This window comes from Staurois parvus, unplaced genomic scaffold (genome assembly GCF_062004578.1).
Source record: "Staurois parvus isolate SC_StPar_1 unplaced genomic scaffold, SC_StPar_1.0 ptg000013l, whole genome shotgun sequence".
Classification (NCBI taxonomy): Eukaryota; Metazoa; Chordata; class Amphibia; order Anura; family Ranidae; genus Staurois; species Staurois parvus.
In genome coordinates, this window is record NW_028317809.1 from 115,290 (window position 1) to 134,664 (window position 19,375).

General features: G+C 43.3%; 1 protein-coding gene across 1 annotated transcript in view; it reads left to right on the forward strand.

The window, feature by feature from the left end:
- The window catches only part of PPP2CB (protein phosphatase 2 catalytic subunit beta), a 46,346-nt gene that overhangs the window by 13,585 nt on the left and 13,386 nt on the right, over positions 1-19,375 (forward strand). Inside the window, exons 2-3 of the mRNA XM_089675087.1 lie at positions 10,594-10,803; positions 19,187-19,360. Coding sequence (XP_089531213.1) covers positions 10,594-10,803; positions 19,187-19,360 — 384 coding nt within the window. The remainder of the gene's footprint in view (positions 1-10,593; positions 10,804-19,186; positions 19,361-19,375) is intronic.

The following is a 19,375-nucleotide window of genomic DNA, read 5'->3' on the forward strand; positions in this document are numbered from 1 at the left end:
CGAGCAGCTGTATCCAATCTTTACATTAGGGATGCATCGAAATTTCGGCCACCGAAACATACCTGCCGAAAATAGCCCTTATGGCATTTTGCCGGTACAGGAGACTGTGTGTACTGCAGATGTGAGGGGGCGGCTGAGAAAGGCAGGAGAGGAGCAGTGTATACAGTGACTGGTTGTCACTATATGTTCGTGCCGGTTTTTACATGTAATTGCCGGCTTTTTTTTTTTCTTCACTATAGCTCGCAGAATTCGCTGTCACTTTCCCCCCAGCTAAAAGAAACAAAGTTTCCTTTTAGTTTAGTTTATTTCCCTGAGTTAAAAGAAACAGTTTCCTTTAGCTCTGGGGAGAGCGACAGCTAATTCTGTGAGCGATAGTGAAGAAAAATAAAAAAGATGGCAACTGACATATAGGGGTTTATTTACTAAAGCTGGAGAGTCCAAAATCAGACTCCCTTCTGCATAGAAACCAATCAGCTTCTAACCTCAGCTTGTTCAATGAATCTTTGGCAATGAGACCTGGAAGCTGATTGGTTTCTATGCAGAAGGGAGTCTGATTTTTGGACTCTCCAGCTTTACTAAATAAACCCCAGAGTGACAGCCAGTGAGGGAGCCTCTCTGTATACACTGCTCCCTCACTGTATACACTGCTCCTCTCCTGCACCCTCCTTGCTTACACACTGCCTACCCCTTCCCCCTGCAAAGAGGACATGTCACTCATATGCTATCACCTAGGGGACTATTGGTCCCCTAGGTGATAGCAATAAAATCATAAGTTTAAATAAAATATACATGAAAGTAGAAAAAAAAATTGGAGCCTCCCCCACCCTCACATACGCAGACATTTCAGTTTCAGTTCAGTTTTCGGGCACATGCATTCTGAATTTTTGTTAGCTTCGGCCCCAGAATTTTCATTTCAGTGCTCCACTACTTTACATCACCAAGTGAAATGCAAAGCATCGGATGCAGTGGTGTAAAGCACGCCACCACTGGACTCTAGAGCAGTGGAGATGTATTCTCTGGAGTGATGAATCACCCTTTTCTATCTGGCAATCAAATGGACGTGTCTGGGTTTGGCGGTTGCCAGGTGAACGGTACTTGCCTGACTGCATTGTGCCAAGTGTAAAGTTTGGTAGAGGGGAGATTATGGTGTGGGGTTGGGCTTGGTTCCTTAGTTCCAGTGAAGGAATCTCTTAAGGTGTCAGCATAACAAGACATTTTGGACAATTTCATGCTTTCAACTTTGTGGGAACAGTTTGGGGATGGCCCCTTCGTGTTCCAGCATGACTGCGTATCCGTGCACAAAGCAAGGTCCATAAAGACATGGATGAGCGAGTTTGGGGTGGAGGAACCTGACTGGCTTGCACAGAGTCCTGACCTCAACCTGATAGAACACCTTTGGTATGAATTAGAGAGGAGACTGGGAGCCAGGCCTTCTCATCTGACATCAGTGCCTGACCTCACAAATGCGCTTCTGGAAGAATGGTCAAACATTCCCATAGACACACTCCTAAACCTTGTGGACAGCCTTCCCAGACGACGTGAAGCTGTTATAGCTGCAAAGGATGGACCAACTCAATATTGAACCCTATGGACTAAGACTGGGATGCCATTAAATTTCATGTGTGTAAAGGCAGGCGTCCCAATACTTTTGGCAATTTAGTGCAGATTATTCATAGATTTGCTTTATATTTATAGGCTATAGATTATATGCAGGCTACCTTCGAGTGATTGGACATGACAAAAAAATTTGCTAGGGCTGTCCCATTCATTTTGTTCTGCTAGTCTCCTTAGGTGAAGGACCTGTTTCCTCTGGGGCAGTAGTTTTTCTTTTTAAACCATAATTTTTTTCTCTAATGCTTTTTTTTTTTAGATCTGACTTGCTTTTTGCTGCACTAGGTGCTCAGATTGGCATGTAGTGCAACGTGTGTAGTTAGCTGCAGGGTGCTGTCCAGGTCCATGTTGAAGTTCTAATGTTCCCAGCCACCATCATGCACAGTGCCTGGACCTCTAGTTGGCCCAGCATTGTGAATAAGGTAAGACAGGGATTCCCTTTAAATTGGCATGGGTTCTTGATGTTTTAGACCACAATCTGTGGGGCGTAGCACACTACACCCTTTTATATGCAGAAGATTTTGGAGGCGTTTACTTTATCGTGGTAACCTTCCTTAGCCATTTCTTTATCGTACATCCCAGAACACATGGTATCTTCATATCCATTATGATAGGCTAATGCTGCCGCCTTCAGGTGAAAGGACACTAGCAAAGAAAGAGGAGGTTTAACCCCTCCTAGCAAACATAGCTTTGGCATTTTGCTAATGTCTTAGGTAATGGTCATGTCTGTGCAGTCTCTGCACCGTAGTTGCTTTTTACCTAGTTTTTCTCAAGATGCCATCTGGAATTAGGAGACTGAGATTTTCATATGTTGCCTACAGCTGCCTAATGGGAATGGTACCCAGATCCTGTACTGGACATGCAGGGACTGCCTGTAACATTGCTGTTCAGCACTGGACTCTGTAACGGTCCCCTGTGCAATGGTATATTGTCTTTTGAGCTAGAGTTATATACAGGTCCAGGGCAGTGATCCTCAGCTGGGGAGTCTTGTTCCCTAAAGGCCTTTGTGGCATTGGTCCACCAAGGTGGATGAAGTTTGGCCTCTGAAATTTTGACCTGCAGTGTTGAATGGTGAGTGCTCTGGTGGTAGCCGTATCTGCTAGTAACTTTTTTCCTTCTGACCTCTTTATCTGCAGAGCACTTGTTCCCCCCCGATCACTGGCACAGGAGGTGTACTCTCTCCCATTGTAAGGGTGCAGCCCATTGGTGTTCTCATTGTGTCACATCAGCTGACTTTGGTCTGCTGGTTTAGCAAGGATACATTAATAATTTGGTGGCTGGCCATGTCTCAGCAACAGGAAGTGGGGGGGGGGGGGCACGCAATCAGTCACAGGGAATTTCCTGAAGTTAACTCTAACTGCACTGTATCCCCCTAGGGGGCAGTTCCATGCATCTCCGACTTCTTCCGCCTGTCTGGTCTTTCCACTATCTCGGGGGTAACTCCCTGTTCCTTTGCGCCCAGAGGTCCTGACCAATTTGAAATTACTGCTTCCAGAAGGAGTCATCTGTCCCAAAGGTTACTAGATTGGGATCATGGCTTCTACTGTAGCGTCCTTAGTCTTTACCTGTACATCCTCATTTAAAGTACTAGGCTCACCCTGAAAAGATGTTCATTCCGCCAAAATGATTTGCTCACCAATATCCTGTGGAAAGTGAGTTTACTACGACAGGGCTTGACAAATTCCAGGTCACCATGGCGACCAGAAATTGTGACCTGGCACTTGGGCACTGGTCAGCCCACTCACCCCGGCATCTCCCACTGCTGTATGCCCCGGACATGCAGCTCTGGACGCTGGGCAAACAATCCTTCTCTCTCCCTCTTGCTGGTCTCTATAGTTTCCCTGAAAGCAGGCAGTAGGCTGGGCTGGAGTCTGATGTCCGGCTGTCAGGCCTGGTGTGAATGACAGTTGGGGTGGCCGTGCTTCTCTCCTCAAGCGGCCATTATCCCCTTCCCCAGTGCCCGAGCAGGGTCCGAGGATGAGCCAGCTCTGTTGGCTCTTCTGCTGCCTGCTGTGCTATAGGCACATCTGTGCCAAGCTGGCCTTGCTCCCACCGGAGCTCACCTGGTGCGCACACAGTGACCGGAAACCACATCCCAGCACCTGGCCTTTCCACCAGCCCACTCACCGCCACCACCAGCCCACTCACCGCCACCACCAGGCGCAAGCAATTCCCATTGCCCAACGCCCCAGACATGCAGCTTTCCCACAGCAATGCCAAAGTTTCTCTTCTCCACACACTGGCACCCCTGTGGAGACCCACCGTTGCCATGCAGAAGGACTCCCCTCTTCTTGACACCAGCCAGTCTGCATACCGTGGCCCACCCCTTCTCCTCGCCGCCAGTTCCCACACGTCGCGCTGGAGGCAAGCAGAGCCCAGCCCACACAGCATGCCACACACACATCAAAAACCTTGGCTCAAGTCCCCTCCATGCAAAAATTCAAAATCTGCCATCTCCGTCATTGAAAATAAAGCCATTGGTCAAAAAAAAAAAACAAACTTGCTCTTAAATTTTGTAGCTGGCTGCTAGATTCAAAGCAAATTTGTCAAGCCCTGCAGTGGATCCAGCCATTTTCCTATCTAATAAGACCCTTGCGGTTCCAGGGGACAAGGCTTGTATTGTCCCCTAGACAAACATCTGGAGACCTTATTTAAAGTATCCTCTGCTTTTGTGGGCAGCCTTAAAACTTGCAGATGTTCTTGTAAACATGTCAGAGCCTCAAGGTTTGGGTGAGAGCTAGACCTTGACCACTGGAATAATGAGTTGGTCAGATACCTGGTGGATTTTCTGTGTACTTTTAGTTTCTTGGTGGACACATTAATGACCTCCATCTGACACAATCTTATTGCTGAGATTTTGCTTAGCGGAGTTGGCTTGTAAGAAGCAGATTGTATGCTTACCAGGATGGAATTGATTTAAATCGTTAGTGAAAAGGTGCGATTTTAAATCATAATTTTTAAAGGGCATTTGTAATCTCTGTCCTGCAGTAGCTCCTCCTTTGACCCGATGCTGACTCACCGACAGTCCCATTCACTTTAATGGGACGGCTGGTGATGTGGCAGTTACACAACAAGGTGAGGGACGTGGCGGCATCAGGTGAGTGGATGCCCGCTAACAGGTGCTGCCATGATGGATCTAAAATGACAGGTGCTCTTTAAATGTAAGGAATTGCTCATTCTTGCCGGTAGTTAAGTGTTCTTGCAAGAACACTTATTGTTATCTCACAAATATATTCTTCTTATTGCTAAATTTAACACGCTAACTCCTCCCACAGTTTTTACACTACAAAGGCAAGTAATATATCAAAACGTGTGGATTGTTCCCGATTGGATTGCTGTTACTTTGTGGAACGTTTCGCCAAATGGTTCACGAAATATTGCGGTTTTTGTGGTGAAATTTTCCCAGAGGAATGAATGGAGCAACTTCAGTGGGAGCTGACAAAGCTAGAGTGTGAAAGGAAAAATCAGGACATGATTTCTAAACTGCCACCACTCCCTCATTTTCAAGCCCACCTACACAAATCTTATATCTAAACATTCAGCTAACCCCGCTGCCACTAAAAATGTTCACGGCTAAGCCATAGTCCTGATAGTTTTCACAATATGACCATTTGTTTGCAATTCACACCGCCCATTGACATTCATTGAAACTCCACTCTAGGTAAACACCTGAAATTTGAAGGGTAATTTCTAAACTGCGACTGTGCCTTCATTTTTAATATTTCAGAGACATACTATGCATCAAAATGTAGGTCTGTGATTCTCACAATATAAAGCTCTTCGCTGTAGGATTTATAGTTTTAAAACTGCAACCGTTTGAAGATGGCAACTGCCAGTGAAGTGAGCAAGTTGGAGCAGTTTGTTTATAACCGCTCCTCTGCTCTTGCTGTAGAGTGAGTTGCCATAGGAACCCAGGTCTCAGAGCAGGCAGCAGAGTGACAAAAGCTAGAGTGTGAGCTGAAAAATAAAAGTTGAAATGCATTTCCCACTCTTATCGAGCTTGCCATGTGCACTTTTTAAATTTGATCAATCAATTGGTTAGTGTAATGTTTACTATCTTTACTCACTCCAAACACTCCACACAGTTACTCTGCCCACTCCATAAAGTTACTCTGCCCAGTCCAACCTTTTCACAGATACTCCAGCCACTCCAACCACACAACAGTTACTCCACCCACTCCACCCAGTTACTCCGCCCACTCCAGTTGTAGACTACTGGTGGAGGCAAGAACACTTTACACAATTTCCCCAGAAATTGTAGCTTTTCTAGTTATTATTGTTATACAGGATTTAGTCAGAATCTTTAATATTCACAATTCAAATGAAGGTTTCCTTTCAGAATATTAAGCTGTCAGGTTAGTAAAACAGCGATATCAGAACCGATTTTAGGTTAATAGGTTAATCACACATAGTTGGAGAGCTACTCAAATTCTTTTATTTCATGTATTCTCTCATGTTTACTGTGAAATTGTGTGAATGCGTCAATGCAACGCATGTTATCTCAGCTTGCAGAGCTTGGATTCATTGAGTTTACCAAAATATAAATATTGCAGAATATACAGCCTCATGCTACATACCTAAGCTCCATTTCATGCTGAATAGTCAAAATTTTTTATGTATCTTAAATAGAAAACTATCTTTAGATGGATGATAGTGCTATAATTACAAAATCAAAAAGGTGGCTATGAGCAAGAGTACCATGTTTCTGCTTTAAAACAAAAAAAGTCAGTCTGTTTATAAAATCTGCCGTGCCTTCCAGAAAGTGTTCTTTTTGCAAACCACAACCTTTGTCTCTAATCCCAAGCCCCACGCCAATTTCTACAAAAAGTCATAGTTCCCAAATCCCTCTAAGCTAGGAGATATTGTTGTGGCTCCCCCACTTGCTTGGGTGTGGGACATTTGCGGGCCACTTTAAAAGAAGTATATGCTGCATCTGTCCCCCCACTGGCTCTAGTGTGAGAACTCGGCGATCATATGATCGCTGAGTTCTTACAGCTGCTCTGAGCGGAGAGCAGTGACTGCCAGTGCAATAGTTTGCAGTTCAGAAATGACTTAACTATTCACTTCTTTTGTGAGGGTCTTAGGACTGATGATGGCCTTTTTTTTTTTTTTTTTTTTTTTTTTTTTGAGGCAGTACCATATGATCAGTTTCATTCCAGTTGGCTGCAATTCGATATTTAGGCTGAGTGGGACAAGCAGTGTGTTTCTGGATCATCCCATTTGCCTGATTGGCAGAACAAGGCTTTCTCTGGCATGATGGCAAGTCTCCTCTTCCAGCAAGTCTCCTCTTCCAGCGTCTTGGAGGGTTCTGGGCTGCAGCGGAGTCCTGGAGGACTTTTTGGTACAGGAGACGCTAGACCTCTTTGGTGCAACGCAACCCAAACAGGATTCAGCCAGGCAAAATCACAGTGGTATCTTACATCACCCATCAAGGAGGCACAAGTAGTTGCACAACTCAAAGATGCCAAATCATTCTAGTTTGGGTGGAATGCCACATTTCTTGTACGTGATGTACTTTCCATCACGAAAAATTGGCAAGTGTATCTCTGTCATCAGTGTCTGGCATTAGTGGAATTGTCTCTTCACCTAGAGTTCTCTTGCAACTTCTGTCTCAAATGGGGGACACCAGATGTAGATGTTCTGGTGTCTAGGCTGAACAACAAACTAAACAGGTTTGCTGCCAGGACCAGGAATCCTTGGGCCTTTGCAGTAGATCCATTTTTAATATATAGAGTAAGCACACCGCATAGCAAGAATGCTTTTACAATAAAGCTGTGTTCAGTATATATACACTATTATTACCAAGTATTATATCCAAGTATGTAATTTTACATCGGACATAATGCACAAAGTTAATTCCAATCAATATCTAAAACTAAGTGAGCATTGCTTAGTCACATAGTTGATGGTCATTAATACATACAGAAATTTCATACCCAGAATAGCATGATGAGAAAAAGAACAGCGCCAGACCATGGTGAAAACAGAAAGGAGGAGGAATTCTGCTTCTCAGATGCTGGCTTTAATGGCTTGGCAAGGAGTCTCCCAAGAGCAGTCATCTTTACTCCTAAATGCTGAAATAAACTACTCACAAATTATACCATTGCAAAGGTCTACTTTTGGAAGGAAGACAAAATTTGTCCCAAGGAGTACTTCCTGGGGTAGAATTTCCTTGCACCGGACAGTCTGGTCCAGATCAGAATTTGGCTATAAAGTGTTACTAAACCCAGGGCCCTGCATTCACTATATCTTGTCCCGTACAGTACATAAAACATGGAAATGCGATTATTTTAGTAAATATAAACTTTTAAATACCTTTTCTCATGAGCAGTTTATAGCAGTCTTGTGACTTCTATCAGTGTCCAGCAGAGCACATGTTAACGCTTGTAGGAGGAGTTTTCATTTTGCTGTTGGAGGATGCTGAACTCCTGACCTCTGTCTGGACAGTGCTGATTACAGGCACTCACCCAAGGAAAAAAAACCCTGTGATACACACCAAACTGAGCATGTGCAGAGTGACTCCACACCATATGTCTTATCAGGAGATAAGGGAGGGGAGGATCAGAGAAGTCAGGATCAAACAGCATTTTTACATAATGCAGAGGATTAACCCCTTAGGTTCCACAGTGAGTATAACAAGCATGCTTTACTGCATATACAGACTGATTTTACTGTTGTGGGTTTAGTAACACTTTAAAATATAAGTAAACTCTCACCTTGTAAAAAACAACCCATTCAGTTTAAAATAGAAATGAAAGGCAAAACATCTGTATATAGAGGAAAAAAACACAAATCGCTTTTCCCCTCCTTTTTTTTATTTTTTTTTTAAGTAATCGCATTCTCTCTGCTCTCAGCTACATAAGAGCTGGGGGATGAGAAACAACATTACACTGGTCAAACCCCCCAAACATGATATACTTTCTGAAAGCAGACACCTTAGAGAATAAAAGTGGTAGTTCCAATTTTTTGTCGCATGATATTACCACAAAAGTTCAGTAAAAAATATAAATAAGTTAACTTTAGGGAACAAAAAAGCAATAAATTACCCTATTTTTTGTAAAGTATAAAAGATGCAGTGAATAAATGGATATCCAACATGTCAAACTTTAAATTTGCGTGCACTCGTGAAATGGCGACGAACTTCAGTACCCTATATTTTCTATAGGTGACACTTTTAAATCCCCTCATAGGTCATCAGAATAGTGTTACAGAGGAGGTCTGGTGCAAGAATTATTGCTCTCATTGTGGCGTGAACAGCGATATGAGACGTGTATTGCAGTTGACATTTTCATGTGAAGGCGCCCCAGCGTGTGCTTTTACATTCTTGCGTATATGTGGGGTTGGTGGGGCTGCTTCTATTTTTGTTTTGGTGGGGGGGGGGGGCGCGGATGTTATGTGTTTGGGTGTAACTTTCATTTTTTACAATTTAAAAAAACAACTTTTTTTTTACTTTTTTTTTTTTTCTTCCCATCACATAGGGGACAAAGTCCTCTGTGATTTTTGGTGACAGGTTATCTTTATTGAGACATCCAAGGTCTTAAAAGACTCCCCTGTGCTCCACTGAATGTAATTCAGTGCACATCACACTGCATTACATTCTTTCCTGGCCTCCATGGCCGGGAATCTCTCAAAGGGGACCCGGAAGTGACATCTGTGTGGCACTGACCAATGAGTGTTTATTCTTTCTTCCAAGACAAGAGACTCTCATTGGTCACTATCTAGGACACTAGCAAAGGCATGCTTCTATAAGGAGAAGCTGGCCTATATTTTTTTACGTTTTTAATGCAGGGATCTGCTTAATTTATAATATTGACTAATGCAGTATTTTTATGTATCTAAAATTTCACAGGTAAAACCTCAAGAAGTATTCTTTCTTATAGTTACAGGATAATGACTCTAGTAAATAAAGCTAAAATGTAGGAAGTGGACTACAAGTGCACTGATAAACACGCTTGCAGTTTCATACGGGACTTGTAGTTCATTCATTCACGAATCTCTGTGAATCTCTGCCCATACAGCCATGCCAGTTTTAAATGTGACAGTAGCTGCAGGGGAGAGGAACCGCTGTCTCAGGGGAAGGGTTGAGGGAAACGTGCTGGAACCATGTTACATCCTAATTACAGGTGTAATGTGTTCCAAAGATTAACCTATCCGTTAAAGGCCTATTTACACTTGTCTGTTTAATGCAGCAAAACTCATGCATGCTGCATGAAAATGCACTTAATATAAAATCCCTTTCTTATGTGACTGGTTCCACATGTATGCATTAGTTGAGTGAAAGATGAAACTAGATTCACACAGTTATGTGTGAATTCATCCCAGCTTTAATGAGCCAATACTAATCCATGTCTCCGTGATTATGGTACTCTCTGTGACAGCAGTGCAGATCCTGCACTGGTTTTCCAGACATACAATAAAAGGTGTGTTCCTAGATCATCAGACATACAGACAAAAGGTCAGATTATATACTACAGTGGTATGTATAAATGAGAAACAAAATATTGATCAGAGAGTATATACCCCTATATGTATTTTTTGTTTTCGTTCTAAGTGTTCCTTTCAACTTACTAGCATGTGGTATTTTGTTGCTGTGGTTTACTAAACTTTGCACATCCTCATTCCTTTGTGCTACTGTATTATTTACCCTATCTTCAGTGGAAAGCAGAAGTCAAATAAATCTTACAACATTATCTTTATCAATCACACAGATGTTTACTCATTTGAGGTGAAAAAGAAATCAGGCATGTGAACATGTGGGGCTTTAGCACAATCAGAGTTGTGACAATGGACTGGTGCATAAAAGCATGTTGATTGCTGTACAAAAGGTTTAAGTAAAATACCCTCACACGTTTTAGTGGAGACTAGGATAATGATGCCACCTGTTGGTACTTTTTCACCGAATAGGCTAAATAAAATTGTTAAAACAAACGTTTTTGTTGAAATGTGTATTTCTATTTATAGTGTAAATCTTATAATCCACAGGCAAAAGAAATCCTAACAAAAGAGTCAAATGTTCAAGATGTAAGATGTCCTGTAACAGTTTGCGGAGATGTGCATGGCCAGTTTCATGATCTCATGGAGCTCTTCAGAATTGGAGGGAAATCTCCAGATACCAACTATTTGTTCATGGGAGACTATGTGGACAGAGGGTATTACTCTGTGGAAACAGTGACTCTTCTTGTAGCATTAAAGGTAAGAAAATGCCTTTATTCTTCAGACATGACTTATTTTACTGTGTAAAGTACAGGTGTATGTATGTGCTAAAAACCATGTTTCTATGGCCAAGCAACTGCATCCCTGCCTTCCATCACCAAGCACAATGCAGAGGGTCAGATGCAGTGGTGTAAAGCCAATGGACACTAGAGTCCTGACCTGAACCCAGTAGAATACCTTTGGGGTGAATTAGTGCGGAGACTGCAAGCCAGGTCTTCTTGTCCGACATCAGTGCCTGACCTCACAAATGCGCTTCCGGAAGAGTGTTCAAACATTCCCACAAACACACTCCTAAACCTTGTGGACAGCCTTCCCAGAAGAATTGAAGCTGTTATAGCTGCAAAGGGTGGGTCAACTCAGTATCAAACCCTACGGACTAAGACTGGGATGTCATTAAAGTTCATGTGTGCGTAAAGGCAGGTGTTCAAATACTTTTGGCAATATAGTGTAGTTTCTTGTTCTCACCTGGGTTGGGCAGTATTTTTATCCATTTTTCTTGTCCATTAAGAAGGGATATGGGAAGTCTTAAACCTTTGGGTTATTCTGTAGTCTAGTCTACAGGTGGATTGAACACTGACTAACAAAATTTAGGCCAGCCTAGGGAAGATCACCTCCTACTACTGGCATACCTCAGTTTTTTTGCTAGCGTGTTTTTTTTCTTTTACTGGCGTTTTCTCCACTGACTTCCAGCTACCCAGGGCGGCTGTGTTTAGCCTGGCCTTTGGACTGTACCACCTTCCTAGGCATTCCTAATGCCTGATTGCAAGAGGTGGTATTTTAGGGCTATAAAGTGAAGTTTTGTTCCTTGCCCCCTACTTGGTCTCTGACATAAAATCTCCCTATTTCTCCTCCGTGACCATCCGATCTCCATTTGGCACTCTGGACTTCTGAACCAAGGGCTCATAGCCCCAGTTCTAAACACTGAACTGTTTTGGGAGTTTTACTCCAGCTTATTTTACTGTGCTAAAACCCAAAGGGACCACTCAGCCCATCTTGGACCTTAAGTTCTCCGTTCACATATCGCACATAGCATTCCCACTCCCTATTTTTGTTGTGTGATTATTTATTTTTAATTATATGATTTCATGTGTCATGCATAGGGCAGTCTATTCATTTTAGTAGGCTGCCCTTTGTGCTTTTGTCACCCAGAAGAAACTCTTGCTCCCTTTTGGGCAACATGCATGTTGCTGTGATTGCTCTGCAGCAATCGCAGTAGATTTGCACCACATTTGAGGGTGCCATTAAGAATAATGGCACCTAAACACACTTCCTGCATTTTGACAAGATTTGTAATCCTGGGCAGAATCTCAGCAATTCTACCTGTAATTCCAAATGGCATAATGTGAATGAGGTCTAAGGGTCTGAATGTCTACATTCTTCCCTAAAAATAAGTGATGGAATCTGTCAGATCTGTTTCTTCGTTTCCAGGCTTGGGTGCAGGGAACTTGGTTATCAAAGAAATTCTTTGTTGCAAATTGGGGCCTCTTCAACTTTCTGCAGGGAAAAGCAACAGTATCTGATTTGACTATATTGGCGTTTGAAAGACTTAAAATTAAGGACCTACTTGGGTACCTCTTTGGAAGCTTTTATTCCATCCTGTACCCACAAACCCAGGGGCAGTACTGTTTGCTGAGGCATTTCCTTCTCCCTCCTATTTTGACAAGTTAATTTGCTAAAAATGGGAACGTCATAAATGGTCTTTTGTTTTACCTAAAAATGTTCTTGGTTTGTTACCCTTTTGAAGAGGAATTCCTTAAAAATAGACCTCCCCATCTCTTGTGGATAAACCAGAGTCTAGGCTGATTAAGGCTGATTCCTACTTGAGTAATCTTCTTCCATCAAGGAACAGGCCGACAGGATGGCAAAATTGGTTGCATGTTCCATGTATGTCATAGGTCGCAGGGCTGATGCACCAATCTTGTCCACAGAGCTGATGTTCAAATGCATGTGGAATAGGTAAATCTTTTGCACCAAGGGTTAGATAATGAACCCTTGTATCCCCTGTATATGTGAAGTTGGCAGACCCCTGTGTATTGCCTCGCTGGATGTTGCACCATTGGTATCCAGGCTGTATCTTGCTGGTCGTTGGCAGACTAGACTTCAAAGAGGAGGTTTACAGAGCTGCCATTTAGAATGGTTGGCTCTTTGGCGCAATGCTGGATGACATCAATAAAAGCCTAATGAGAAGTTAAAGCACCTTTTCTGCCTTGACTTACAAAAATGCAAAGAAACATGTTGCAAACATGTCTCTGGCAACGCAACTAAACCAAGCCACAAACAAATCTCTTTTTAGCAGGGAGTCATAACTCTATTTTCCTTCAGAGAAATAAAGGGTAAGTCTATTCCAAAAGTAAAACAAAGGATAGGGTTTGGCAAATTTCTGACCTAAAGACATTCGATTCCTGTATAGGGGTCTGAAAATTTAAGATGGGATAAATTCGGTGCAGTAGTGTCTCCATCAAGGAGATTTTGTGGCATCCTTAGACATGCCCCAATTTGTATATGGCACCACTAGTTTCTACATTTTGCAATAGATGAACACGCTCCAGTTTGTGGTGCTCCTGTCCAGCCTTGACTTTCCTAGCAAGGTGCTAACCTTGATCCTAGCACTACTGAGACAATGCTGGGTTTCTGTCATGAGTTATTAGGATGATCTTCCACACCAGGCAGACTCAAGTCTTTCACTGGGGCCCTCTGGAGATCCCCATCTGCATCTTGGAGAAGTTCGCCGAATTTTGAATTTAATTGTTGCTGAATCTACAGATGGAGTGGGCCTAACTGCAGACACGTGTTGTGCCACAGTGTTCCTTCCACCAGAACAACTTTGGAGGCTCCATGCTCATGTTCAGCTTTTCTCTCTGGTAGGTGGGCATGTTGGTTCTAGGCCTCCTGGTCTCCACTTTCGAAGCAGTACGAGCAACAACACACTCAATTTCTGACCAGGTGGGACGAAGTCCTCTTCATCCAAACATTTGCATGAGTCATCTGGTCAAGTATTTCACCTTGTGGTGGCTCTGTTCCCTGTAACTGCTGATTAGCATGTCACCACACACACCATTGTTGGCTGAAAAACATTTGTATACTACATATACAGCTTTTAAATTTGTACATGTCTCTTTACTACATTATACATGGAACATTGTAATGTATAAAAACACTCTCAGCCCACTAGAGGCTCATATCCTGTTAAATGCACAATAAGTCCATGATAGTCCATAAACGTCCATTACTATATAAGTGCTTAGGTGGCAGCCATCCCAGAGTATGCCAACTCTATAGAGATAAATGTATAAGAGGCGAGAGAGGCGCCTTTTAAGTGCAGTGTATAACACAATTTAATAAGCCACTAGAAAACTCACAATAGTGAAGAAGTAAAAAATGAGGGATAATCTCCAGGTTTGCCGCCATCATTCTACGAGGCCTGGAGAAGGAGTAGCTAGCTCCGAGCGCATAGCCTTTCTTCTCCTTGGTGTGCCGACCTCTCCCCTTGGTAACATCACATCCGCCCGGCTCTTGCGGTCTGCACTGGTCACAGACACTTTCAGATCCAGTGGCAGCATTCTGAGACTGTCCTACCATCCACGGTGGTCCCTATGGCAGTCTGACGGATTTCTGCAGGAGGTGGATGATGGTGGCAAACCTGGAGATTATACCTTATTGATGGGTTTTTCTACTTCACTATTGTGAGTTTTTTTTATACAGTGGCTTATTAAATTGTGTTATATACTGCACTTAGAAGGTGCCTCTCTCTCTTTTTTTCTTATTCATGGAACATTGTGATGTTCCTTAAGTTGGCTTTACTTGGATTGATATTTGGCCTGTTCAGCAGATACCAGCCAAATTCTGATCCATGTATGCGCAGGCTGGTTGTGAAGAAGTCTCTTTATCGACCGACTTCATACAACCAGCCTGTTGAATTTTTTCCCCAATTGATCAGTGCCGCCAGCACTTCCATTTAGCCTGCCGTCTTTATAGTTTTGTCCTTTTTTTTTTTTTTTTTTTTTTTTTTTTTTATTCTATGTTTCTCTGAAGATACACATGGAAGCTGTATCTCTGGCTCTGAGAACTTTTTTGTTTTCTTTGTATTTCTGGACTTGGTTACCCATTACTTCCAAGAATGCGACTAATGCGTGTTCAATAGTAGGATGTCTACTCCTCCAGTTTTTAGAGGGAAGTAAATTTCAGAATTCTAACAGCAAAAGGCCAGCTATGGCCCACTTAGTTTGTTGTAAACCCTTACATATACCCAATGAAGTGACTGTCACAGGTCGTACACGGAAATGAAACAAATCCTACATAAGTTGTACCTGTTTATTAGTAGTTCTCTCTTTACAGCTGTTCAAAGCCCTGAATTCATACAGCTTGTCTGACTATTCAGAAAGCAGGTGGCAGGGAGCTCAAGTTACTCTGCAGAGATCAGTGAGGAGAGCTGATTGGAGGGAAGAAACACCCCCCCCCCCCCCCTGCAAACAGGAACGGCGCTGAGACTGTTAATCACAGGCTGTGTGGTGGAGCTCCCTTCTGTCAACTTTTTACCTTCTTGATGTCAGGAAAACTTGTCAAACATCACTTATGCTGATAGCAGAGGAAAGAGGCAGAGTGTAATGACACACTTCTCTGGATTGAGACACGTGCACACTGTAGAGGGATATGCTTTGTTCATATTTTATGTCTGAGATTTACAGCCACTTTAACAAAGTTATGTTACACAACTGCCTGCGTCATTTCACAAAATTGTTTTCCTCTGTTGGTTGCACAGGAACTCATGCAAAGCCATATGTAAATGATATAACAATTAGAAAATTTGGAAGGGAAAATTCCTGGGCCTAGGTATTTGGCCACTAAAACAGCTTTGGTGCAGTTTAATTTTTCAACTTTCAAACTGAACTCTGGGGAAAACAAAAATGTTGCCTTGCAGTGGTGCTACCCCTCACTGCAAGGGATAACTAGTTGTATATAGGGGCCCAGTTAAAAAGCACTTATCTAATCCATTGCTCCTACAGACACCCTCTGTGCTGCTAGATCAGTCCCCACAGACTCTTCTTCCCTGCGCTCTTCTAATTGCAAGTCCTCTGACATCACCAGTCACAGTGTGAGGACCATAGCCTTGCATTGGATGCAGAGGGTCAGTCCCCCACTGAAGTATAGGGAAAGAGGAGAGCTCTGGCTTCCAGGGGAGCAAGGAATTGGACAAATAACATTTTTGTTTTCTTATTCAGAGTACAGGACACAGAATTCTGTTATTCAAGACTGCAGGTTATATGCTGCCACCTTCAGATGAGGACACTGGCATGGGCCTGCCCATATAACCCTTCCCACATCCAGTACTCAGTTTTTTGCTGGTATTCTTAGGTGATATACGACCTCTCTAGTGAGAGCAAGTTCTAGCTTATAATTCTGGCATCTACTAGATTATTAGGAAGACTCCACACTGTGTAGATCTCCTGATTGGTGTTGGCAACTCCTTGGGGAACCATACCCAGGTCCTTCAGCTTGGAAAAACGTGGTACCAGCCTGCAGTATTGCCTGCTGGATACGTTGATTGGCACTCACCCTTGGTACAGCAGTATGGCAAGGTACATTTTAGCTGCAGAGTGCTCTACAGGTCCAGGGCAGTGGCAGTCTGTACTGGTCTGACCTAGTCCCTGAAAATCCCCTTCATTGAGTAAGGTGTTTTTCCTCCCAAATCAGCAAGTACCTAAATGAAGGATGCTACTGTGGAAAACAGCCAGTACCCTGGAGTGGTGAGTCTGGAGTTTTGATACTTCTTCTGTGCCTCCCCCCCCAACCTGCCTCAGTCTTATTCCCCAGCTCCCTTCTTCATTCTTGGGCGTAGACCCTGGGCCCCTGCCTTGCACATTGGAGTGTGTGGCTTGAGTTTGCTAGGCCAGGAGCAATGTGTCGTGGGGTTGCTGTGACAATTTAAATGATGTCATGGTCAAAATGCAACACTGTTTCTACCTCTGAAGAGGTGATGTTGGATTCCCTGCAGCTCTTTTGGGCACGCAATGGCCTGCACTGTACTCCTAGTTCCACTCTTCTAGGCAGTACCTCAGTGCTCCTCATTCTTGGGGCACCATTTTGAGCTCTCCTGCAGACTTCAGCTCCACCATTCCACTCCTGCAAATTGTGGCCCAGATCCTATCAATCCGCCTTCAGTTGCGAGACACAGGATGGCTGCACTTCTGCTTCACAGCACAGGTTGAGTACCCCTCAGGGAATCCCCTCACCCACATGGCTGATATCCCGCACAAGGAAAATGGGTTGAGGGTGCCAGCCAGCACACATTGTGCTGAGCGATAAGATAATTCAAGGAAAACAGTGCCCCTGGTACTTTGAATCTCAGTCTCCACTCCTCTAAGTCTCCCATTAACTCCTCTAGTACCACTTTCCTCATTTTTAACTACTAGGCATCGATACTCCATGAGGAGAGGGAGGAAGATGAGGAAGTGGAAGGTGAATCCTCGGAGTCTGAGACATCTATCCATCTGAGACATCTACTCCAGAGGAGTTCTCTATCATCCCAAGTTGAAAAAGAAACATTACTTTTCTGGTGGACAAGATAAACTCCTGTTTTGAAGTAAGAGCCATCTCCACCCTCTGGGCCTAAGGTCCACCAGTATGTGATCATTTCCCAAATCCAACAAGCCTATTAGGTCCTTTCTGCTCCATCCATTGGTTCAGGATGTTCAGTATGAGAACTGGCCAGACAAAGTGTACTCCTCCCAAGATGTGTGCTCAGCAATAACCAGTTTAGGCTGCTTGCCACAAAAAGTAGAAAGCTCTAGTTTTGGATCCAAGTATTTCCTGCTTCAACAAATCCCTAATGATTTCAGTTGAGGGGGTCCCAGTCTTCAAAGACCTAATGGACAAGAAGCTGGAGGCCTCTCTAAAGCCGTTCTTGTTCTGTCAAGCTCAGCCATACAGCTGATAATTTTATTGATGGCCATTGTTGAAACCCTTTGTATTTAAGAAAAAAAAAATGCAGCTCCTCACCTGGAGCACTGCTTTACCGTGCAGACAGGTTCGACAAACTCCCAGCAGCAAAATTCTTGCATTTCTTATGTCTGTTCATATGTGCAGGATTCCGTGGCTGCAGAACTGCTCTGTGGAGACTGCCAGGAAGAATCGTCTGGAAAGTTCTTTAATGAACGACTCTTTGGAGAGTTCCTAGACACCTTTATTATAGAAGTCACAGATGTAAAGAGCACTCTTACCTAGTAAAAGTCAGTAGCGCGCTGCAAAATTGCCCACCTCAAAGTTTCTGAAAGAGTTCATACGGTCCCTCCCAAACTTTTGCTTCCAAAGCCATATCCTCCACTTAATTCCATTCCTTGGTAAGTCAACCAAGTCTGGTACCAAGTCCTGCTCGCAGTGAAGGGGTGCCCTCACTTCTACAAGTAGTGGGACGTCTATTGGCCTCCTCAGGCACCTGGACTTAGGCCATATTGGATCATTGGGTCGAGGATACAGTGTTCCACTGTTACAGACTAGAATGTCGGTTTCTCCATCCTTTCTGCTTCATGTAGTCAATCCTGCTTCTCAGAAGATATTGTGGGCCCTTCACTGTGCCTAGTAATAACTTCACTCTTTGGGATAGATTGTTCCACTTTCCTTGGAGGAATTATTTTAGGGCTTTTACTTAAACCTTTACGATCCTGAAGCCCCACCTTGGATCTTACGAGTTCTCTTCATCCCTCAACATCTTCTTGTGGGTCCACAAGTTCAGGTGGAAGCAACCTGCAGTCTGATTGCATTGCTGCAATCATTTAGATATCACTGATGTGTATTTATACATTCCTATGTTTCCTTCGTATTTACAGTGGACGAGCAGCACTTCCTGTTAGTGGTTTCTACTTTTGGCCTGTACATTGCCCCCATTGTATTCTCTGATCCTTGAGCTGTTGCGCTCTCAGGGAATCCTCATTAGCAGGAATCTGGGTGATCCCCTCTGCAAGGAGCACTCCTCTACCCAGGCATCCACAGGGGAGGTTACAGGACGCAGAAAAATACTAATTAGAAATAGATTACAGAGCCATTAATTAATGGATGTGTATGGAGAATAAAGATATCGCTTAGTATCACTTTAATTGTATGTAGCATGTACTCTGTGTTCCTAATTTGCAATTTTTTAAAGCCCTGCTTCACACTAGAACGTGGTTTGGGAAACCTGCGATGCGTGCATGTTTCCTGCAGTGCATTCAAAACACAATGCCCTGGCGATCTGCAGCAGGTATCAGTGCAATGTTAATGACACCCAACATGCAGGTTGCAAATGCATGTTCTTTTTCACATTGACATCCTCAAGCTCAAACTTTTTTAACATTTTACTGTATATTCTGAAAACATTTTTCTTCCTTAGGTTCGTTACCCAGAGCGCATCACAATACTGAGAGGGAATCATGAGTCTCGACAAATTACTCAAGTTTATGGTTTTTATGATGAGTGCCTACGAAAGTATGGAAATGCAAATGTATGGAAATATTTTACAGATCTATTTGACTACTTACCATTGACGGCTTTAGTTGATGGACAGGTATGTTTATTGTTA